At 42.4% G+C, this 25134-nt stretch overlaps 1 protein-coding gene across 1 annotated transcript in view; it reads right to left on the reverse strand.

The window, feature by feature from the left end:
- The window catches only part of CD48 (CD48 molecule), a 31844-nt gene extending 23382 nt beyond the window's left edge, over nt 1-8462 (reverse strand). The window contains exon 1 of the mRNA XM_075540444.1: nt 8332-8462. Coding sequence (XP_075396559.1) covers nt 8332-8407 — 76 coding nt within the window. The 5' untranslated portion in view covers nt 8408-8462. The remainder of the gene's footprint in view (nt 1-8331) is intronic.
- Between the last annotated feature and the right edge of the window lie 16672 nt (nt 8463-25134).

Here is a 25134-nt window from a genome sequence, read left to right on the forward strand (position 1 = left end):
GAAGTCTGTGGTAATAGATGGCCTGAACCAGGCTTTTTCAGCCTCCGCACTATTTACAATTTAGTCTGGGTAATTCTTTGTTGGGGGGTGGGGCTATTCTGTGTATTTTAGAATATTAAACAACAACATCCTTGGCTTCCACCCACCAAATTCCAATAACATATTTCCAGGTGTGACATTCAAACTGTCTTCAGACATTATCAAATGGCCCCCAGGGAAAAACCTCTCCCTACTCCACTTGACAACTGACCGAGATCATCCTTCGCAAGTTCTCCAATAGGTCTTAGGCATATCCTTGAGAAATAACATACCCCACATTAATCACTAGTGGTTAAGGAAGGAGGGGGGGGGCAGCGGAAAGATATACATCCTGTGCTTGCTATATCTTAGGATCCATGTTATAGTGAAATGATCTTAATATCTACTACCTGTCTCTAAAAGGTTCCCTGGTGGTGAGGCAGGTTACACAATTGGGCTGCTAACTGCAAGGCGAACAGTTCAAATCCATCAGCTGCTCTGACGGAGAAAGATGAGGCTGTCTGCTGTCATAAAGATTTATAGTCTTGGAAACCCAAAGGGGCAGTTCTACTCTGTCTTATAGGGTCATTGTGAGTTGGAACTGAATTGATGACAGTTTGGGTTTGGTCCTGCTTCTATCACTAGAGTGTAAAACACTCAAACACACACACACACACGAGTTTTATGAATCTTATTCCCTTTTTGCTCAAAACACCATGTTGAAAAGTATAAGCTCTAGAATCACACTGCCTTATTCAGCTTCTGCCTCTGCCACATATAGGCTATGTAAACTTATGCATGTTAACTAACCTCCATTACTTTGTGGTTTCATCTTTAAAATGAATTGCTGAAAGTATTTCTCTCATAGTTATTGTGAAGATTAAATAATTAATGCAAAAACTCTGACAGTAACACCTGGAAGATTACTAGTCATTGAATAAAGATTATATACTATTATTGTTTCATTATTTTTACCTACGTCTTTTTTTGTATCAGCACCACTTGATAGTATGTATAAAATTATTGAGAGGCTTAACACTTCCTGGTTGAACATACTTTATTGCATCAAATATAGTGATAAAACAAGTAAAATAGAGAGTAGACTAATAATATATTTTGTGGACATGAATCAGAATTTGAAAGAGTGAAAAATGAGGAATAGGAGGCCTAATGATGTGTCCTAGCTCCTGAGTAGGCATTCATGTGTAACTTGATGGTCTCAAAGTGAGAGGTATCAGTACACTTAGGAAATAGCATAAAGTCAGGTTATTGGCCTAGGGTATGTGATGGCAAAGTAAGAAAAGTCCCAGTATCATTGCAAGCCCAGACCCCAATGGTGTCCTAAGTAAATGAATAAAAGATAACTCATGAGACAAAAAACAAGGAACTCTTAGAAGAAGTATAAACAAAATGCTCCACAGAGGAAAAGATACTAGGACTTCTTCTCGTTCCCTTTGACCGTGTTTCCAGGAGGGACTGAGCTTTCCCTGAAGCAGGACATCGGGGTCAGTGAAAAGAGGAAGCCCCTCAGCAAGAAGAGTTGACACCGTCGTTGTAACAATGAGTTCAAACTTGGCAGCATTTGTGGGAACGGCAGAGGAGAGGGCAACATGTCATTCTCCTGTGCACAAGGTTGCTGCGAGAACGGCCTCAGGGGCCTCTCACCACAAGAGAGTGACCTAGAGAGCAGAACAGTAGTGGGGAGTTGCCCAGGAATTCTCGAAAGAAACAACATAGGAGGGTATAGAGAATAGCCCTCAAAGTTCCACATATCCATCAATATCTATAAGGACTCCTGGTGGTGTAGTGGTTACGAGTTGGGCTGCAATCCACATAGTTGGCAGTTTGAAATCACCAGCAGCTCCACAGGAGAAGGACTGGGTGGGCTTTCTACTCCCAACCAGTAACAGACTCAGAGGCCCAAAGGGGATCACTATGAGTCAGCATTGACTTGAAGGCAGTGAGTTTGTTGTTTTAAAATAAATATCTAGAATCCCTATGAGTCAATGCAAAGCAGATAAACTTAACCTTGAAATGTATACTTAGCAGCTTCAGGAGCCTCACTTAAGGATGCTAAAAGGAAAGTGAATTTTATTATGAAATATATAATTAAATGTGGATTTTAAAAAGCAACATGAACCTGAAGATCGAAGCAGTAGAAAGAATGCTTGGCTGACCATAAAAAATATAATCTAGTCCTGAGACTATTTTATACTCACAAATGGAAGAAACATAGAATAATTTTACTTATACAAATTACAATATTGATGCAGAAATATTATACTACAAATTGGGATTGAGAAAGGGTTAGATATTCTGCTAACATAATTCTCTAATTAAGAGATAAATATACAGATTGATGTTTTTATTATGTATAGTTATGTGGGAAACAGAAACATTTCTCCCAAGTCGTCTCCCCCAAATATATGTTAGATTTAGGACACTGCTTGCATCTAATGGTAAATGATTGTCAAATTACCTCCCTGAAAGCAGTCAGTTGCCAGACTACTGTCTGGTCCCACCACAAGTAAGACCCACTTCCTGCAGTTAAGGACAATGGGCTACTTCTCCATAAAGGCTTGTAGTAATCCATTTGGTTCCTGCAGGTGGGGTTTACACCCTACTGATAATGGTTTCTATAGTGAGCCAGAGAACAGGTCAAATTGGCTCAGTGATATCCAAAATGAAGCTGCCTCCCTGAATCTAGGATCCACTCATCTTGTCACATGTATACCCCCATTACCTCCCCTTCCTATTACATGGATACCCCTAGATCACACCCCATCCCATTACTGTATTACCTATAGCACAACCCTTTCCTGTGACGTATGTCTTCACCTGTAATTAGGGGGCTTGCACGTTCCCAGAGAATATAAAAGCCTTTGTTAGCAGTAAATCTCTCTCTCTCCCTCTCCCCCCCCACCCCCCCACCCCCCCCTCTCGGTCTCTCTTTCTCTTCACGTGGACCACCAAGTGAGGCTGAGGTGAGCATGCTACTATGAAATGTGTCTGACTCCATTATTTCCATCTCTCTTCTGTCTCTCATGCTCTCTATGACTTTACTATAACCTTTACTTATTAGGCTGCACAATTGCGCCTACCAGACCCATGATGATGTGTTAGAGGCTGGTCAATCCTGACATAGTTAAGTATTTCTCTTCAAATATTAAAGCATGTTAATAAAATCTTGACATATTCCCATGGTAAAGGGAACTTTCTTAACATGGCTCTTCTATCCCTGCCTCTGTAACTTTCACCAGATACTTGCATGGGGGGTGGGGGGGAGACCACGTGAATAGGGGGGACCACGTGAATAGAGGATTGGTCGGTTTGAGTGGGCGTTCTCCTGTGTATCAGACAGCACCTCAGGAGGAGGAAGAGAGAATTCTGGCACCATTGAGGAAGAAGAGCCACCAGGGGAACACATTTGAAATCCCCTCCTCAGGGAGGAAGAAGAGGCCATGCCCCACTAAGACCAGAGGCGGAGGCAAGGAGACCGTGAGACAGAGCAGAGGGGCTGAGTTTAGGAGTCTAAGGACAGAGCTGTGAGCAAGTTTCCTGAACCATGGAGAAAGAAGCCACGGACCTTGTGGCTGAGAGGCTGAGGACCAGGACTGGGTTTGAGTTGAGGAGAGGTGCTAATGTGGACTACAGACTACGTTCTTAATAATCAATGACCCTGAACTGTGGTCATCTGTTAACTTCCTGATTAAGCCCCTCTCATTGTGAGCATTGTCTTTAAGCCCTGCGTGGGCACTGCAATAGAGTATTCAATCCAGCAGAGTAGTAGCGTGTTCTGGGAGGAATAGTGGGTGTAAGAATAGGGTAAAATAAGATGGAAAGTGGTGGTCTATCTGACCTCTCTCTACCTGATGGCAATTGGGCTTGGGCCGGTATGGAGATGGATTTCCTTTTTCTTTTTTATAACCACAAGAGGCCAAATGGTGTTCGAGGCTGTTTTCAGCAGGGGGGGGGGGGGCATCAGGAGTGGGATTTGTTGCGATGGCTCTAGACTCTTCGAAGCCTGGAGTTTTCTAAAAGACCAGAGGAAGGGGCATGGGAAGCAAACATTTTGATTTGGGGTTGGTTTCACCTGTTGTTCTTACTTGAAAATGTTGAAAAGGATGTTAAACTTCAGCTGAGAGGGGAGAAAATCAGCCCCCCTGCCATTTTCACAGTTCCTAACAATCGCAGTTTTAGAAGGCAGGGAAAGGAAGCTGCAGTTTTGAAAGATTCCCACATTCAGGGGTAGTTGGTAATATGCCTAGATGTTTAAGATTAAAAAAAACTATGTCTGTATCACTGAAAATTATATCCTGCCTGTACCCACCCATGCTTCTTTTTTTTAATGTAGAAAAGCAGAACTCAAAAGGGACAACATGTGCATCAGCATCAGAGAAAGTTATGATGTCACACCAAAGGGTGCACCCACGATGGAGACCCAGGAGTGTAGGGAGGAAATTCTGACCACTCTGAAATCAAGTCATATAATTTCCAGAAAAACTCCTCATGAAGAAAGAGAGAAATGTTTCAGAGCTATTGCTGTACAGTTACCTGAAACTTGCTGAGGTAATCAACTGTTTCAGACGTATGTGCAGGCCCTTTTAGGAAGTGAGTTTGCAATAGATAGAAAGACCCCAGATTTTTGTCGTGGGTGACAAGATGAGCAGGGTAGTATTTCCTGAAATGGGAAGATCAGATCACAAGAAGCCAAGGATGTTATGGGAAACAAAAATTGTAAGATAATACAATTATTACTTTAGTAAATTTAAGTGTGAGTGGGGAGAAGAGCATTAGGGTAATAGATAAAGTAGCGTGAGAGATGGAGATTTTTTTGTTGTGTTTTCAGTTTTTATTTAACAAAAACTTATACTATTGATAAACTACAGGAAGGGAGCCAGTGGGTGGGAAAGAAACTGGAACCAGGAAAGGGAATGGGGATGACTGCAGGGACCCAGGACAGAGGTGAGGCCATGCGTCTTGACTGTAGTGAAGGCTACCTCAGCATCTGAGGAAGAAACAGCAGAAAGGACCACTGGCAACATAAAGAACTTTCTAGTTGGCAGATGAAACCCAGGGGCTTCTCGCCTAATGACCTCTAATCCTCAGCTTGTCCTCGAAGTAGGAGCCAAGTTATTTGTTGAGAGGGTAGAAGACTTAGGTAAGGGTCCATGAAGATAAGGTTGAAGGTTTGAAATAGTCACTGTGGGAAATTGGAGACCAATCAGAGTACTTTGTGACCCAGCATGGCTGAAATCATGCCTCATATTTCTCTTCTTCCTTACATACATACATACATGCATGCATAATACATACATACATACATCAATGTGTTTAGTTATTAATCCATTTAATAAATGTTTAATAAGCACTTCATATGTGTTAGGCCATACATACATTGATGAACAAGATAGAGTCTCTCTTCTTAGGGAGCTTCTAGTTCAGTGGGTTATACACAGTTAATTGGACAATGGCACTATTGGTGCTAGGGGTTATAATGAGGAAAGTAAGAAATGGAAAGAGTTACAGTAGAGCGAGACTATTACTTGAACTTGGAGTTCAGGAATGGCTTCCAGAATATAAATTCCCCCTTAGAGTCTCCAAATCTGAAAATCGCTACAGAAGCAGACTGCCCTATCTTTTCACCATGGAGTGATTGGTAGGATCAAACAGTTAACTGATTGCTTAGCAATCAAGCTCTTTAACCACTGTGATGCCAGGACTCCTTGAGATGTGGTCAAAGGGGTAAAATAATGACAAGCTGTAGATATAATTTATATTTGAAGAGATTAATATACATCAACCTCAATCTAGTTTCTCTGGACAGGAGTCCTGGTGGCGTAGTGGTTATGTGTTGGCTGTTAACTGCAAGGTCAGCAGTTTGAACTCACCAGCCATTCCATGGGAGAAGGAAAGGGGTACAGTCTTGGAAAACCTGAGAGGCAGTCTACCTTGTACTATAGGGAGTTGGAATCGGCTCTTGACATTGAGTTTGGTTTGAAGGTTCCTGGGATTTAATCTCAAGAAAGCATGGTTATTAGATATTGAAACAATTAGTCTAATGAACTAATGTGTCATGCAAATATTACCCTCCACAATCCTGAGACTAGAACTCAATGGTATCCACCTATCACTGCCAACTGCCCTGAAAGAGATCACATTAGAAGACCATAGAGCAGGAGAAATATGTGGAACAAACGTCAAAATCACAGAAGAGACCAAAGCTTACAGGCCACATAGAGAGAGGTGGGGCCCCATTACTGTGGTCCCTATTCAGGTTTGGAACTGAACTCACCCCCATTGTAGAATAATCAACCCCTTAAAATCAAAAGAGAAAAATTCACGGAAGGACAAGGTCAGAAGGCTAGGAAAGAAGGAAGACTGGAAACAGGAAACACGAGGAGGAAGCTGGCCATCGATGATGCATTCAGAAGACTGGAACAGATGAGTTGAAAAAAATTATGTATGAATTTTGAACGTCAAATTGATCTTCAGCTCCAGGAGAGGGACCTATCTGATCAGAGCACACGGGAGCAGAATAAAAAACAAAGAAAGAAATTGATCTTCACCGTAAACTTTCACCTAATTTACAATAAAAAGTTGTTTGTTTAAAGGGAAAAAGGGGGCATAATCACGTTAGCACAGTTTGGGAGTAAGACCCAAGCACCCTTAGGAGAATGCTTCATTCTTTTTGAGAGATATATTCTCAATTGAAACATGAAGATTTGGATAGCCACCTCACTAGCTGCAGTTTAGAGGCCCTGATAGCTCTGAATCCACAGTCATGAATCCTTAAGGAATGCCACCCACTGAGCTCTTGCTTGAGCGGCCAGTTGGCATCCTCCACGCATCATATGCTCATCTCCCTAAAAGGTAAAAACCCAAACCAAGCCTACTGCCTTTGAGTTGATTCTGACTCAGAGCAATCTTATAGGACAAAGGAAAACCACCCATTAGGATCAACCTTCACAAGAAGGATCAGCTTCATCTCTCGCCCACGGAGCAACTCGTGGGCTTCAACTGCTGACATTATGGTTAGTAGCCCAACATTTAACTAATTACGCTACCAGGCCTCTTTCCCTAAGGGTTCTACCCAATCATAATGCTATGATGATGTTCACTATGCCTACGTTTCCTCATCTTTGACTCCGTGTAGTCCCTTGTAGTGGTGGCCACTGTTGTCAGTTGTCACAGAATTGGCTTTCCACTCGTGGAAACTCCATGAACAGTAGAACAAGACACTGCCAAGTCCTGTGTCAACCTTATCCGTTGAGGATTGGTTAGTATTAAAGGCCTTTAAATAAAACATGTCTTCGCATTTCTCTGGAGGGGTCCCTGGAGGGTACCAACAGTTAACACACTCAGCTACTAACAAAAAACTTGCTTGGAGCGTTGAGTCCACCCTGCAATGCCTGTGAAGAAAAGGCTTGGTGATTTACTTCCCAGAACATCAGCCTCTGAAACCCCTACTTTTCAGAGCACATTTCTACTCTGACACTTTGGGAGGTCACTGCGAGTCAAGGACAACTGTTTCTTTTGCTTGTTTGTTTTGCTTTTCATTTGGGGGTTTAGTGAGAAAAGCAAAAACTTCATTCGTGCTTCTCAGCTGGCCTGGGAAGGCGGGTACTGGGTAGAGAAACAGCGTTGGGTAGCTGTAACAGAGAAAGGAAAATTTAGCCCAGACCCTAGGCACACGAGGGGAGCCAAGAAAGAACCTTAGCAGAGGAGGGGACTCTCACTCATCCCTATCTGATATTTGGGTTTCCTTCAAGGCACCTTGGATCCTCATTCAGAAGCCTATTTCTAGAGAGTGCAATGTTCTTCCTTGCAGTTTTGATCCGTCTTTGGGGCAATGACAACATAATTTACCTCAACTCAGGACACACCCCGTCACTTAGGCAGAGGACCGAGTCTCCAATGTCTGAGAGAGCAGAGCGTGCCTAAGCATACGTGATGTGGCAGCCATCGGTGGGGAGTTTCCTCTCGGCTTAAAATGGAGAAAAAAAATTACCCACAATTTTGCAAAACACCATGCGATACTGCATATAAGAGACCTACTTCCCCTTCTCCCCCACAGTCATGCGTTTTGTCACATATCTCCAGAAAAGAAGATGAAGCCCGATCTGATGCTAAGGCAGGCTCCTCAAGTTCAACACCAGTCCTATCACTGAGATGGAAGTATCTACTGCCTAGAGATCAGATGCCACATCTACGGTTAGGCCATACCACGTCTCCCCTTTCCACCTGATAATTCCTTCAGTGCCCCACCACCACCCCTGCCCACACACACAGAGGACAATTTGTGAAAAGTACCTTGAACGCTGGTCTCCAGGAATAGACAGAGCAGCAGCTGCAGAGTCAGAAAGCACTCCCAGTGTCTGGGAGACATGCTACTTTACAGAGACGCCTGAGACAGCAGAGAGCCTGGCTCAAAAGGAACTCAGGCCTCTGCTGATGTAGAAACACCCACAACCCTTTCATATTCATTCAGTGCTCTTGGTGGGTGGGGCCTGCATACCGGAACAGGAAGAGCAATTTGTTGTGATTTCTATCTGCCTTCTTTTGGACAACTCGCTGCCATCAAGTTGATTCCAACTCATAGTGATCCTATGACAGAGAATAACAGTCACTGTGGGTTTTTGAGATGATAAATATGTATGGGAGTAGAAGGTATCCTCATTCCCTCAAGGAGTGGCCGGTGGTTTGCAACTGCTGACCTCATGGTCAGTCATAACCCTAAGTGTTACTCTCTATGCCATCATGGAAACTAAGAGCAACTTTGACCATATACCCATGTGTGCTGCTTTCTGGGGAGAGAACGCAGTTTTCGGTTGGGTCCCAGAGGGGACAGCAGTCAGAAAAAATTAAGGGCCCCAGGGAGAAAACATCAGCTTTTTGCTTCTAGGGCAAATACCACTATTTAATCCAAGGTCGAGATACAGCAGGTGCCCTGCCTCACCACGCCTAAGCCAACTCAAATCATGAGAGAAGCCACCACATAGGTCTCAGTCCCAGCAAAAAATCTGGAGAAACCAAAATGACAGTGTGTTGGGGCCAATTTCTGAAATCATGCTGAGCAAACAGTGCTTAGCATTTCCTGAGCCTGCCTTGGGACAGCGGTGATCCTTTGGTTGGCTCTGCAGCAAGTCCCGCCCACCCCCACCCCCATCACCCTCATGTCCCAGCAAACCAATCTAAACTCCAAACACTGCATTCCTCAAACAATACTGGGTTACAGTGAAAAGAGGTGAGTTAAAATCCTCACTCTATCTTTTCTAGCCATAGAACCTGGGACAAATTCTTATCACTTCACCTTAGGTTACATCAGCGGTTCTCAAGGTGGGGTCGCGACCCCTTTGGCGGTCAAACAACCCTTTCACAAGGTTCACCCAATTCACAACAGTTGCAAAATTACAGTTATGAAGTAGCAATGAAGAGAATTTTATGGTTGGGCGGTCACCACATCATGAACTGTATTAAAGGGTCATGGCATTAGGAAGGTTGAGGACCACTGGGTTACTTGGATGTGAGAGGCTTGCTTGCTATTAAAGGTTTGTTTGGGAAGATCGAATTATTGTAGGCCATTATGCAATCTGCTCATTAAACCAACCAAATAGGAACCAATAGGTTTTCCTGACCTCTCAAACCGAAACAGATTATGTAGTTATGGATTATGTAATTTGTAAATCAATTTCAGACTTAAGAGCGAAGAGGGCCGCAGCTTTAGGACCTCATAGCTCCCTGGAGGCGGGACACACACTCTCTGCCTGTGAGACATTACTGAGGATGAGCCTGATAGAACGACACTGATGCAGCTAGAACTCAGAGAGCTGGAGGAGCTGTGTGGAGACCATGCCAAAGCTGAGATGCTTTTACCGCCACTGGAGCCACAAGACTTTCCACCCACTGGCCTCTGATCTTCCTGCATTCAGCGTCAATGCATGTGTTTCATGAGTCTGCTACCACTTGACCTCTATTGAAGAGGAATTTATAGATTGGGATTGGCCAGATAGGCTAATATAGGACTTAAGGACTTGATCTGGACTGGGATGTTTTCTCAATATTCAATTGCTCTTGTATATAAAGCTCTTTCTTATACATATATGAGTATTACAAATTTGTTTCTCTTGTCTACTGAGACTAACACAACACTGAAGAAAGAATCTGTGCTTAGTGTGTGCATATCAACAAACAATAGGCAGATCCAACTTTGTACACCTTGTACCATTATCCCAAGCTCTTATCAGCTATTCTCACACATATTCTCCATGTTTATGTTTGTACACATTAGCAAACTCTAGCAGTTCTTTAGGAGGGTACCACGTCTTCCTAGGTACCATTTGTTCTTCACATTTAGGAGATCGCTAGGACATGTTACAGGTTAAGAAGCAACAGTGGGTAATGAAGGGGTAATGTCTTATAAGGCATCTGTCTCAGGCAACTCTCCAAATAGAGTCACAGGTATCAAATCAGCATGTAATCTCACTGGAAAAATTCCATTAAGTCAATTCCAGCTCCTGGCAAACTTACAGACAGGAGAAAACTGCCCCAATGGGTTTCACAGACTAACTTTTTATGGGAGTAAAAAGTCACATTTCACTACTGCAGAGTAACTGGTGGTTTCACCTCAAGTAGCTGCTGACACAGAGGTGGCAACAATAGGCTCAGGCATAGGGACAGTTGTGAGTATGGCTCAGGATTGTATTGTTAGTCTGGTGACTAACTGCCATAGAGGTCTACCCTGTATTCTGGTGACTAACTACCCCCAAGGAGGATGTCTGTAAGCGTCTGACCTCTCCCCACAGAAAGATATTTCACGCAAAGGAAATAGCCAAGCAAAGCAGAAGACAGGAGGAAGAACGTGGCTCAAATCTCATCAGGACTGAATTCTAAGGTCTAAGGTCTCCTCCTTCTTAACTGCCTCAACGCCTATAGAATAAATCAGCCAAGAACACAGTAGGTATTGATTGTATTTTTTGGAATGAATGATAAGACGGCAAGTACTAACATTGATGTTCTCATTTACACTTTATTGCATGACCCTGCCATTTGCCATGTCCTCCATAGTAGGCTCAGCTTCTTTGAGAACTAAGCACTGGGGAACAGATTATGGTAGTGGGAGAAAAATTCTAGTTCAGGGCACTCAGTCAGAAGGAAGATTTAAAGGCCTAGGCTCCTGGCAATGTGTGGGAAGAGGAACAGGAAAGGGAGGTGCAGGAATGGTTCAATTTCTATAAACTATTTTGAATGTTAATAGAGCCTGTTCTAATTAATAAAATAAAAAATTGAAAACATCACATTCAAACAGGTTTTCCATTATGGTTTCTATAATCTATCATCTGGGGGTCGAGTACAATATGAAAAAAATGGGCCCTTATTCCCTAAAATGCTGGAAATAACAACTCTGGATTTTATGTGAATTTTGCAAAGCAAATAGCCCGACCTATATTATCTACCAAGGAAATTAAAATTTTTATATATTGGTTTTTCTAAAAGTGTGGTACACTTGTACAATCTTGAATCAGCCTGGGTAGACTAGAGAAACAAACCCACAGAAATATATATATATATATATATATATATATATACATATATATATGAGTTTTATATAAAAAGTAAGTGTACATTAAGAAAGCATCCCAACCCAGTTCAATCCAAAAGTACATTAGCCCATATGTCAGACACCGATCTACAAAGTCCTCCTCAAACTCACAAAACACACACAAAAACACCAAATGCAGAAAGAAAGCCAAATTAATGATAGTATAAGCATCTCAGCACTAGCAAGGCTCTCCATGTGGCTTCTCCAGCACCCAGTGCTGCATCAGGGTAGGTCCATGTGGCTTCTCCTCAGGGATGTCTCACAGGAAGTCAGCCTTTCCAGCTGAGGAAAAGAACTAGCTAAGACAGCCACACACTTGTCCGACCATTAGAGAACAAGAGACCAGAGAATCCCTCAATGCAAGAATACTTTCTTCTATTAAATTGGCATTCTGTGATGCTCACCTTCACGGCATAACTGCTGAAGACAAAGTGGGTGAACAAGCAAATGTGGTGAAGAAAGTTGATGGTGTCTGGCTTTCAAAAGATATAGTGTCTGGGGTCTGAAAAGCTTGAAGGTAAACAAGCGACCATCTAGCTCAGAAGCAACAAAGCCCATATGAAAGAAGCACACCAGCTTGTGTGATCACGAGGTGCCAAAGGGATCAGTTATCAGGCATCAAAGAACAAAAAATCATATCATTGTGTGCTCACCTCCATGACACAATCACTGAAGACAAATGGGTGCATAAGTAAATGTGGCAAAGAAAGCTGATGGTTCCCAGCTATCAAAAGATATAGCGTCTGGGATCTTAAAGGCTTGAAGGTAAACCAGTGGCCATCTAGCTCAGATGCAACGAAGCCCACATGGAAGGAACACCTCAGCCTGTGCGATCAAGAGGTGTTGAAGGGATCAGGTATCAGGCATCATCAGAACAAAATATCTTAACATAGTGAATGAGGGGAGTGAGTGTCGAGTGGAAACCCAAAGCCCATTTGTAGGCCATTGGACAGACCCTTACAGAAGGGTCTTGGGGAGGAGAGGAGCCAGTCAGGGTGTAATGTAGCAACGATGAAACATACAATATTCCTCTAGTTCCTAAATGCTTTCTCCTCCCCCACTATCATGACCCCAACTCTATCTTACAAATCTGGCTAGACCAGAGGGTGTACACTGGTACAGATAGGAACTGGAAACACAGGGAATCCAGGGTGGATGATCCCTTCAGGACCAGTGGTGTGAGTGATGATACTGGGAGGGTGGAGGGAGGGTGGGTTGGACAGGGGGAATGAATTACAAGGATCTACATGTGACCTCCTCCCTGGGGGACAGACAACAGAAAAGTGGGTTAAGGGAGACATCAGAAAGGGCAAGATATGACTAAATAATAATTTATAAATTATCAAGGGTTCATGAGGGAGGGGGGAGCGCGGAGGGAGGGATGGGTAAAAATGAGGAACTGATGCCAGGGGCTTAGGTGGAGAGCAAATGTTTTGAGAATGATGAGGGCAATGTATGTATAAATGTGCTTTACACAATTGATATATGTATGGATTGTGATAAGATTTGTATGAACCCCTAATAAAATGATTTAAGAAAGAGAGAGAAAAAGAGAGAGAGAGAAAAAGAAAAAATGAAAACGTGTTTACCTGTCCTAATTTTGTTACAAGCTTTTAGTAAGGAGAAACAGTTTTTTGGTTAAAATGATTAAATGAACTTTGTCACACAAAAGATTCCTATTCTCCCCGTTCTGTTTTAACAATTCAGATTTCAAAGTATGGCTAGCAATCTCAGTTAACTTGTTATTGTTATGTAACTGTCGCCTCACAGCTCTGAGAGAATCTAGAGACCTCACATGTAAATTTTGGTTCCAGTTCTCAGAGAATTAAAAGATCTAACTAATTGTGAGAACTTCTTACCACACTCAGGATAATTTGAAAGACTGAAAAAGTTCTTAATAAATTTGTTCAACAATTCTTGAACTAACTTACCAAGCAGACATTTTCTCTCTAAGTTTACCAATAAGTTTCCAGGTTCAATTAAGTCACATTGCCTTACAGGCTCTTTATACTGTAGAATTTTACTATCTAGCAATGTCCTGTCTTGGTTAACTTCTCTCATTCCCTCCATGCTGGCTTTTGGGGAAGTTAATGGGTGGGTTTAGGCCCTAAGAAAATGACCCTAAATTCAGAGTTTCAAAACCTTTTCCCTCCAATTTGTAATTCCATGGGGGGTGGGGGGGGGGCTGTTGTTTCCCCACAACAGCATTGCAAAGGACCCTTTGATTTTAATATGGGATGGGCAGACTTCTCAAGTACTCTTTTCTGATAGGTATAAATGTTTAATCAAGAAATGTAAGGCAGCAAACATTGGCTTAAGCAATCTTCCTTTATAAACCATGGTATATCAGATTTTATCACTGCCTTAACTTCTTCATAATCCTGATCAGTAATTCCAGCAACAATCTGTACACCTTGAGAATTTAGGTTGGACTATCCGAACAAATATCCCATAGTTCTTTCAGGTAGTGGGCTACATTCACTGCTCTTAATAATTTCTAACCTAATTACAGCTTTTGGCTTTTCCTCACAACTCTGATCAACTCCAGTATAAATTTGAATTCCTTGATTACTTAGGTTAAAACTTCCTGATAAAAACTGTATTACTCTTTCAATAAAAGGCTCCTGCTTTTTGGAATCAACAGACTGCTGCAAGGGATTCAGAGGCTTCTCTTGGTTAGTCAAACTTACTGCAGCGAAAAAAGAGACTGGGATTTTGCCAGTTGGGTTAGGTCTGGTCTTCTGCTTGAGATTGGGGGATACCTGTGAAGCTACCATTCAATGATTCTTTTGCTGGGTTAGGCAGAGGCTTTGCCTTCAGAGCTCTATTGGGCGGGACTTGGATCAAGCTTCTTCCTCTAGTTTCCTGCCGGGATGCCTTTGCTAATGGCAATACTTTACTGTTGAATCTGGAGTGACATTGACTTGCCCAATGAGTTCCTTTCCTTCAGTGGGGGCAAAGTTCAGGTACTTTTAAACCCAATCTTGATGGCCCCGGACCATGCTCTGGGGCAGGCCACAGCTCACTCACTGTGATCAAACTGATTGGTCTGCGCTGCCTACATTCTCTTTGAAGATGACCTGTCTTTCCACAACTAAAGCATTTTCTTCTAGGTCTGGTGCAATTTGCCAAGGCAGCTGTCATGAGGTTGGCCTTGTATTCATCTGTCTCTACATTCCTGCATTTCTGAGATAATCTAGCAGCATGCCTTGTTCCCTTTAGGGACACAGGCATTTTTACTGTGTTTATTAGAGAAAAAATAACATAGCTTATGCAGTAGGTGCCTGGTCTTGGCACAAGGGACTCCATTTTGAGTTCGGCACCTCCACCTTAGCTCTCAGAACTCACCCCTCGCTGGTCTTCCCTCCCCTCACTGAAAACCGCAAGTTCTGAGAACCAAACATTCCCAGAGCCAGGACTTCTTTGAAGATATGATCACTTCACCCGTCCTTGACATATAGATAAGGTTAACGACCTTCTCCCTTCTGAAGCACCTATGTGCGCAGATCCTCCCCAGCTTTGATCCTTCTAGCTGTGCCTGCCAGCAGTGGGCATAAAAACGCTGCCAGGATTTTTTTCCCGGCGCAGCTTCAATAGCTCAGCACCCTGAGTAGCTGAACCCGCCCGCAAGCTTCTCAATAAAGCCTGCTTCTAAAACTTTGCCAATTGGATCTTTGGTTCTGTTTCGCATCCCAATAAACATTACAGTAGGTCTCTTACTCTTTGGACATTTTTTATATGTTTGGAAATAGAATTTTCCATATGGGACACAAAATCAGCATAGGATTGATTATTCTGCTATCTTATAGTGATGTAACTGGGCTTTTTCTCTTCTGATAGAATTCTCTTTTCCTCTTAGGCAAACCTCACGTATCTGCCCTATTGTCTGTTCAGTAAACTGTAGTTGGGACTCAACTGTGATATAATTCTCATCCCCTAGCAATTGATGAATTCCTAGATCTATCCCATCCTCGGCATTCTTACAAGCTTGTGAATGGGCTGGAAAACCCCACCGCATATGATACTGTACAAATTCTGACAGGTAAGTCAAATTTTCCCCACAACTCTCCAGGCCATAGGGATCCAGCTCTCAGACTGCTAAAACCCTTACAATGTTAATTACATAATGTGAGTCTGGGTCATTATCATTGACTGCCTGCTTGGATCTTTTAGCAACTCAAAGGGAAAGACACTGTGAATTCCTTGTGGGTGTTTCCAGTAAGGCTTTTTGCTAACAACTCTGAGAGGATAGACATACTAAATTCTAAATCTCCTTCTTCTGAAATCCTCCTTTCTACCATTGAAATTAAAGGTGCTTTCCTATACGTTGCCTCTTTGCTTGTGTTTTCTGAGCTGGTCTTCTCAACCAGTTTATCTTGAAGCTCCACTTCCAGAACTTCCTCTTCTGTGGTAGCTCTCTTAGTTTGCATTTCTATGGAGCTAATCTTTCTACCTCCATCACTGGCTTGGTTAATTGTTTTTACAATCTCTAGTCTTTCTTACATTAAATTCCAGGAGGGGAGCAGATGCTTCTGTCTAAAATCTCATCTGCCTGATACCCATTCTGCCTGCCTCTCGCCAGGTTTAAATTTGGGTTAAACCAGAGGTTTCTCACTAACTTGCTGGTTTTGTTTCTTTGCTCTCCCTGCCTTTGGAAGCAAGGGAGGTTTCTGGGATTATTTAATAGCCTCACTTTGGATTTTGGAATTCGCTTCCTCTAGTACTTTATCACCTTTAAACCTCCAGAGGCCGAAGTCCTCCGAGGGCATGTAGGCTTTGGCGATGAGGTTTCTTTTACAGTTGGAAGCCTAGCATTGCAAACAAATCCCTGCTTCTTCAGGTTTTCCTAAAGTTTTATCACCTAAGTCATGCTCAGTCACAGACACTATAACTTGCTTTTCTAGATTTGAATAGGCACAAGATTTCTCACTACACTGATAATCTTCTTTCTCTACCTCCGGCAAAGGTACTAAGATCATTTTAACTTGAATTGACAGAGACCATGTCTCTACAGGGATACTCTCCCGTTCTCTGTGTGCTTTCTTTAAGTTTATAACGACTGCCTTCCTGGTCTCTAGATCAAAAGTCCCTTCCTCTGGGAACCATGATTGTACCTTTTTACTACTTTTAGAAAACATAGCATCTTTTTCTTTGTTACTTTTATACCCTGTCTTTTCAGTAAGTGGATGAGCTTCAGATTTTACCTTGTCTCATTGTTCTCTTTAAAATACTCACTCATATTTCCACTACTTATCTGCCAATCCCCACACGGGATCCTCACTTCACACAATTTTCTGATTCACTCTACATTCCGGTGGGACCGTACAATTGTTTGATGGGATATAACTCAAAAGAGTTCTTTTCATACTACCCCTCATTGGACACCATTTGTTGAGGGAGGGGGTGCCAGCCCCACCACTAATCAAGGGTTCAATAGGCGCAATTGTACGGTTGAGATATATAAAGATTATAGTAAAGTCCTAGAGAGCATGAGGAGTAGAGGAGAGATTGAAATAATGGAGGCAGACACATTTCATAGTAACATGCTCACCTCAGCCCCTCTTTGAGGTCCATGTGGAGATGGGAGACCAGAGGGCAGGAGAGAGGGGGAGGGGTAGTAGTACAAGGGGAAAGGGAACAGAGGAGTGAGGAGCAGAGAGAAAGTAACCTACAAGAGGCCAAGAGGGGAGCCCGAAAGATCTCTTTATTGTTAACCCAGGCCTATATACCTTTGGGGGGAGGGCAAGCCCACTAATTGCAGGTATGTCCTGACCTGCGGGAACTTCAATGCAGACCCTGGAGGAGGGAGTTGGAATTGGGGGCACAAGAGACTCAAGAAATGGAGAAAAGACAGTAGCCTGATCAAGTTTAGTTTGTTGAGAGGAAAGTTACAGCTTATATAGGCCAGCAATGGGAGAAGCAAGCTGCAGATGTTTCCCTGAGAACAGTAAGTGGGGGAAGCAAGATTCAGGTGCTTATCTATAATTATTACACATATTTACCCAAGGTTGCAAACAGAATTCCTTCTGGGAACAGTGACCGCAGAACAGAATCATACAGACAGATGGAGACTTCCTTATCTATGTCTGGCAAGATAAATATGTCAAACGCCGCTGCAGTGCTCTGTCACGCAGGCTGGGGTGGAAGAATACCCAGAGCTCAGGCCAATAAATTCCAAGTAATGGCCGGGCCTCATGGCTCCGGACATAGGTAAAGACATACGTCACAGGAAGGGGTGGCACTATAGGTTACAAAGCAATGAGAGGAAGACAATCTAGGGATATACACGCAATAGGAGGAAGAGGGATTGGGGGTATACATGTGACAAGATGGGCAGATCCGAGATTCAGGGTGGCAGCCTAATGTTGGATGACACTGAGCATGTTTGACTTGTTCTCTGGCTCACTATAGAGACCATTATTAGTAGGATGTAAACTCCACCTACATGAACCAAATTGATGACTGCAAGCTTTAGGGAGAAGTAGCCCATTGTCCTTAACAGCAGGGAGGAGGGCCTACCTGTGGTGGGACCAGACAGCAGTCTGGCAACTGACTGCCTTAAGGGAGGATATTTCTAAGCATCTGACCTCCCACCATAGCCTCTTATTTTTGGCATGTCTTTGAGGGAGACAGAGCTGGGGAAAAATCTCTTTATAACTCCACACTCACCTCTTATTCTAAGGTAATGTGACAAAGTGAACATGCCCCATTTCTTAAGGAATAACGAAGTAGTTGCTATTATTGTATGTCACAGAGTTGGTTCTGACTTACAGCAACTTGGCAGACGTAGTAGACTGACCCATTTCCTCTTTACAGGAGCAGATTTCCAGGTCTTCTCTCTTGCAGAGCAGCTGAGAGTTCAAACCACAGACCTTTTATTTAGCTGCTGAGCATTTAACTATTCCTCCATGAGGGTTCCTTGAGGAATAACTCTAGACCCTTGGAACTTTCTGAGTATTTGAGTGGCTTTATTGTTGAAAGTCTCCAGATGACACCTTGGGACTGATGTTAATGAATAGGAGGGAGAAAGAGGAAAGGAGGCCAGGGGTGGAGTCAGATCAGAAAGACCACCTGGTAGTCTAAGCCAAAGAAAGCACAATTTCAGCTATTGGAACATGCAATGGGGCGTAAGTCATGATGAAGTAATATTAAGATCAATAAAGGTTATAAACATGAAGGGTCTGAAAGTCCCTGTTTGAGAGTCAATCCATTTTCTTGGAGACGTGGACCCACATCGGGAAACCATGCATCTTTTCCTTATGGTGATCCGATGGGCCCTGCAGCATGATGACTTTGGAATCTCAAATAAAAGAGGGGAAATCCTACTCATCAGCACCTATGAGCATGACTGTGGGATGTGCAATTAACTTTAGCCGTAGAACTTGGTCTTTGTTTCTGATTTTTGTGACATATGTTCTAAATTTTTGGAATTTTCTCAGTAATTGGAGGTTTTTTCTTTCTTTCTTCTTATTTATGAGGAGGTTCCAAATTACACTTGAGGATGCTCTAATCAGGTATCTCATAAGTGGGAGCTGACCAGGTCAGAAAAACTGAGGACTTGATATCAAGGGGAGTTGAAGATTGAACTCAAACATGTGGGCAGCAATTTAATCAATCATGCTTATATAATGATTCCCACTAAACACCATGTATGCTAAAACTTAAGTGAGCACCCCAATTGGTGAAAGATGTCACCGCATAGAAAGGTAACATAGCTTTGGGATATGTAAAATCTACCCTTTGTGTCCCTTATAATTACTTAAAGTGTAGTTATGATATTGGCACTTCTTTTGATTCTGTGAGTCATTTTAGTAAATTATCAAACCTAAGAGAGTGTTGGAAACCCTCACATTGGTCTCCAGTAAATCTGAAAGTGAGGTGGCCCTGAGAACCTTTGAGATCATGATTGGTGTCTGAAGTTTTGGACAGAACTGACAGTCTGGAGAATTATGTCCTTTAACTTGTAAAATCTGACGTATTTCCTGTAGGTGGGATTGGAAAAAGAACTATATTTGCAGTTGATTTCAGAGAAACCACACACAAAGACAGCCTTAGTGACTTTATTTGAAAAACAGTCCTTGAAGATATGATCAGTATAATGTAGCACTGACCTTTTTCTCTAACTTCAGGGAAGGGAAGGAGAATCACCATCAATATCAGCACAAGCCTGATCCCTATGAGGTAGAAGTCAGACTTATCTCCACTCTCCAAAATTTTTACCAATCCTTCCCACAGCAGTCTCTACTTTTCTTCTGCAGTCAATAGTCTGTCACAGTGTCTTACAGAACCACAAACTGTACTTACACTTAAGTGATCTATTAAAGAAGTAACCAACTATAACTCATTATACGGATCTGACTGGGAGATAAGATTATGGATAAAAGGGGTTCTTTCCCCTAATTGCTGTGCTAATATAAATTGGCTGAAAGGAACACAGTAAAAGGGTTGAAGGGAAATCAGGCACCCTAATTGGACACTTTAGGGAAAATCCAAAGCTAGGCATGCTCATATCAACGTCACAAGTTACCTAGGACCAGGTAGAGAGAAACCTAGGCCCATACACCCTGGGCACATGGTATCACATAGGTGTGCCTAAACTGAGTCAATAAGATTGGCCAAAACCCTCAGCCAGGCCTCCTCAGCCAGTGAGGATAGGAGGGGCCTACATAACACAGGCTGGGGGCAGGGCCCTCTGTCTTCAGGTGCGCTCTACAAGCAGAGGATGGGAATCTCTCATTCCTGTGCACAGCGCTTCAATGCCCTCTCAGCAAGCATACTCTTGGCTCTCTTGGGATTTCCTGCTCTTGGTTCCACATGCTTGGTTTTGCACTCCCATTTCCAGGATTTTTTCAAGTGGTTTTTCATGCTGCCCTGAAGTTGCCATTGTCAGTCATGAGCTTTCCCATGGCTCCAGCCATGCAGCCTTGCCCACTCTCCAGGAACAGTGTGTACTTTCTGAGCCTATAATACCTGAAACTTCCCTCTCCCTCATAAAAGTCACTTGGATTTAACAAAGTGCTTCTGCCATGTGAATTCTTTCAGCATGGAGAAGCAAGAACCGAGGCAAACCACCCCAGAAACCTAACACATTTAGAAGCATATAGGCACTATCTCCATTCTTCAGTATACAATAGCTCTCTCAGCTCTTCTGAGGTATACAGGGCTGCTCTTGGTTCACTGGGGACAGGTTCCTCTTGACCCCCTCAGAATAGACTCCTTTTGGCCATCTCATGTTACCACCAACTCTGCCAATGAGTCCCTCTGTGCTTCTCGCTGTATTCATTGTTACTCTCCTTGATCTGTGTTATTGATTTTAAGGGCTTCCTTGTTACCACTCTCTCTGCCTCATCTCCCTTTCTGCCACTCCTCTTCCTGCTTCTTTCTGTGTGGAAAACCTTTATGGTATTTGGTACGTATGTACAAAATTTTAAGTCTTGGCTCTTCTCAAAGGCAGGAGGCACAAATATACCCATCCCCTCTCAGTGAGCCACAGACACTTAATTTGCATGGTAGGCTATAGTCACAGTCTATTGAGCAATACCTGCAGGGTGCATACCAATCACAGGGCAGACAGGAGCCTGGACCAGATAAAGAGTGTTAAACCATAAGTTGTTTACAGCTTACCTAGGAACTATCAATCAACTTGGACAAAGGCGAAACCCTCTGGAGTAGAAAAGTAGAACTCAAGGTCATATTTTGGTTCTCAGGATTTGTTTTCATTTCTTCAAAGTCAACCTGAAATTATGTATGAGCAATTGATGGTCTAGTCCACAGTCAGCTCCTGGCCCGGTTTTAGCTGATATTGAGCTTCTTCATGGTCTTTTCTCACATATATAGCCCATTTGATTTTTGTGTATTCTAACTGGAGAAGTCCATGTTGTTGAAAAAGATAGTTACTGTGAAGAAGTTGTTAGTCTTGCAAAATTCTATCATGTGATCTCCAGATGCGTATCTGTCACCACCATATTTTCCACTTACTGTTTGCTATAGTTTATTGTGCCAGCCTGGCCGATAAACACAAGTAGGATTAACTGAAGGGCAGAGGGATAAATGGCTCGGTGAGCCTCACCTTGGTTGTTCTGTGCCTCAGTTTAAAGGGGTACACTACCTGTGGGATGCCTAGCCTGTGGACTGTGTGGCTGTAAGTTGAGGTCCCTTCAAGCCCACACGATTGGAATGTCCATCTCTGGAGCTGGGGACTGACAGTTGATGACAGTTGGGGACCTGCTTTACTGTTTGCTGCCTGGGTATGTATAGCCTAGCTTTCTCTACAGAAGGGGACTGGCACCTGGCAGCTCTCAAAACTTGAAGGACTGCTAGTGTCTCACTGCTTTAAAATTTAACTGTTAATTTCTTGTATTATCTATCTGTATATTATTTAACGGTTTATTTCTTGAATTATATATCTATCTTTATAAATATATTTATATATAATTACTAGCAATTGGGTTTGTCTCTCTAGAGAACCCTGTCCAATACCCTGTTCAAACCACTTTGTCTCCAACTTTTGCATTACTATTGCCAATAATTATCTATGCACCTTGATTGTGTATTTGATCAAATATAATTTTATAATTTCTTCATCATTAGTGGTTGGTGCATAACTTTGAGTAACAGTTGTATTGATTGGATTTCCTTGAAGGCAGGTTGATATAATCCTATCAAAGAGGGTACTATACTTCAAAATAAATCTTGAAGTGTCCTTTTTTGATGGTGAATGCAATGCCATTTCTCTTGATTGTCACATTCTCATCATAGTAAACCATATGATTTCCGGATTCAAAATGGTCAATGCAAGTCTAATTCCATTTCATTTATATGACTTCCGATTTTCCTAGATTCATACTTCATACATTCCAAGTTTTGATTTTTAGTAGATGTTTTTGCAGCTATTTCTTCCCTTTGGGTGAAAGGCTGATGGTATTTCAAATAGCAATGGCATAGCTTCCAGAACCATAGCAACACACAAGCCACTATGGCGTGATAAACTGGTAGAGAAGTGGTGGAATGACAGAGGGGGACTATGCAAATATGAGCTGCTGGTGGCTCATGATGGAAACTGGATAGCTTACTAATAATGTAAATGAGGCATGCTAATAAAGTAAACATGGCATCCTGATGAGGTGGGACCATGCAAATAAGATCTAAGGAAATCGTATAGGGGGATTAATCAGTTCTGCTCTCCTACGAGTTTTAAAATGAATCATCACAGACGTTGAAAAGGTGATCTCACAACCAAAAAGAGAAGAAGAGCCAGGAGTGGAGCACATTCTGTGGACCTGACATCCCTGCATTGAGCTTTGTCAATTTAGGGAACAGAGCTGGGACAAAAGAGACAATGAGAGATGGTAAAGAGCAGCAGGACCAGGAGACCAACAGACAGAGAGAGCGAGAGCAGTGGGCTTCCGGGGCCGTGGCAGTAGGCTTCTGGCAGAGCAGGGTCCCTCCATGTGCTCAATGGGGAGCTGAAAGTGCATTGGAAACTTACCTAAGCAAGACAGAAGCCAAGAGGCCATGGACCAGACAGGTGTGCTTGCAGGCATGGCTGAGAAGAAGCTGTCATGCACAAGAAATTATATCCTGAGCTGATAACAAGGGCTCGAGTAGAAAGGAAATGCTTTGAAAATGGTGATGGCAACATACGTACAAATGTGCTTGACATAATTGATGAGTCTATGCATTTTGATAAGAGCTATAAGAGCCCCCAATAAAAGTATTCAATAATTTAAAAAGCAGTGACAAAAAAAGAATTGTATCCTGAGCATTTCTGAAACTGAAATGTAACTTTGTCTCTTCTCCCCAAAAGCATCATAACAACAAATATTCTATGAGTTCTATGTGGTCATTGCAACAGATGAGCAACCCAGCAGACAAAGAGGGTGATGGGAGGGATGGCTGATACCAGAATTGGTTAAAAAAAAAAATAAGACTGGCATGTCCAATTTCCACCTAAGATTCAACCTTGAGCTGATATTAATGGTGATTCTCCTCCCCAATGATAATTTTAGGTGAGGTAAGATACTCCCTTGTGTCATTATTGCAAATACCCAATGCGAAAAGGGAGAACATGGATTCTGGCATTGATGAGGTTAATCTTGCCAAAAAATTGAGATGTTAAAACAGATGACACAAACAAACTGAAGGTTGGGGGATGGATAGCAGAAAAGTGGGTGAAGGGAGACGTTGGACAGGGCAAGTTAAGACAAAACGATAGTTTATAAAGTATCAAGTGCTCATGAGGGAGGGGGGAGGAGGGAGGGAGGGGAAAAATGAGGACCTGATGCTGGGGGCTTAGGTGGAGAGCAAATGTTTTGAGAATGATGAGGGCAATGAATGTACAAATGTGCTTTACACAATTGCTATATATATGGATTGTGATAAGAGTTGCATGAGCCCTTAATAAAACGATAAAAAAACCCTAAAGATGTTGGAGATGTGATGTGAAGGATGTGCATTTTTAATTTATGGGTACTTCTGTAGCTGTATACTTTGAAATCTTATTTTTCATATTTTATAACAATACAAAATTTGCATTATTCTTTTTAAAATTATATTTTCACAACACCGAATACTTGGTTATTTTTTCAATGAAACAAGGAGACATCACTCATAGAATGTTTCAGAAGTGGAATTGAAATGAGTAAAACAATGTTGAGAGAATTCTTCTTGGATTCCCTGATGTTAACACTTCAGCCACTTCGGCACAAATGCCTGTGTAGATAAAGTAAAAATGAACTTTTTTGTCCTCGTGTTTTCTTCTCCTTCTTTAAACCACAGGACTTGGTAAGAACTGAGTTCCCTAAATTAAAAGTGAAGGTATCAGAAAGAGATAACCTGGACTTTCCAGTGACAATATTCAAAGGGCGTCACTCAAACCATGATTCCCTTTTTAGTTTGTGAAGATTAAGAACTATAAAGAACTATTCATTTCATCAAAATGAAAGCTGGCTCACAAAATGTTAACACTGTGAAATGTCAACTTTCTGTGTAAACCGGTATTTCTCAAAGTTAGTACTCTTGATACTTTGGACTTGATAGTTTGTAATCATTATTTGGAAGAGTACGATATCCTATTGTGTTAGTCTGGGTAGACGAGAGAAACAAATTCATAGACACTCCTATGTGCATAAGAAAAAGCCTTATATACAAGAACATGGGGTCTATCAGCATAGTGCCATGTGTCTTGTCAGTAGAGCATCTCTCGGGGAGTGAGCAGAGAGAGAGTCTCCAAGGGAATGAGCTGAGAGAGGGTGTGTCTCCTGCCTCCAAGGGGGAAATAAAGGAGTTCCCAAGATTCTCAGGAGAAGGCCAGGCCCACACAGAGGCCTCATTGGCTATGATCTGATTGACAGACTAGACTCCACCCCTGTCAGGGTAGACCAGCCCCTAACGCATCATCACAGGTCCGGTAGGAGCAATTGTACGGCGATAATAAGTAAAGATTGTAGTAAAGTTATAGAGAGCATGAGAGATAGAAGTATTGAAATAAATGGAGTCAGACACATCTGACGGTA

Source organism: Tenrec ecaudatus, chromosome 1 (assembly GCF_050624435.1).
Source record: "Tenrec ecaudatus isolate mTenEca1 chromosome 1, mTenEca1.hap1, whole genome shotgun sequence".
NCBI classification, from domain to species: Eukaryota; Metazoa; Chordata; class Mammalia; order Afrosoricida; family Tenrecidae; genus Tenrec; species Tenrec ecaudatus.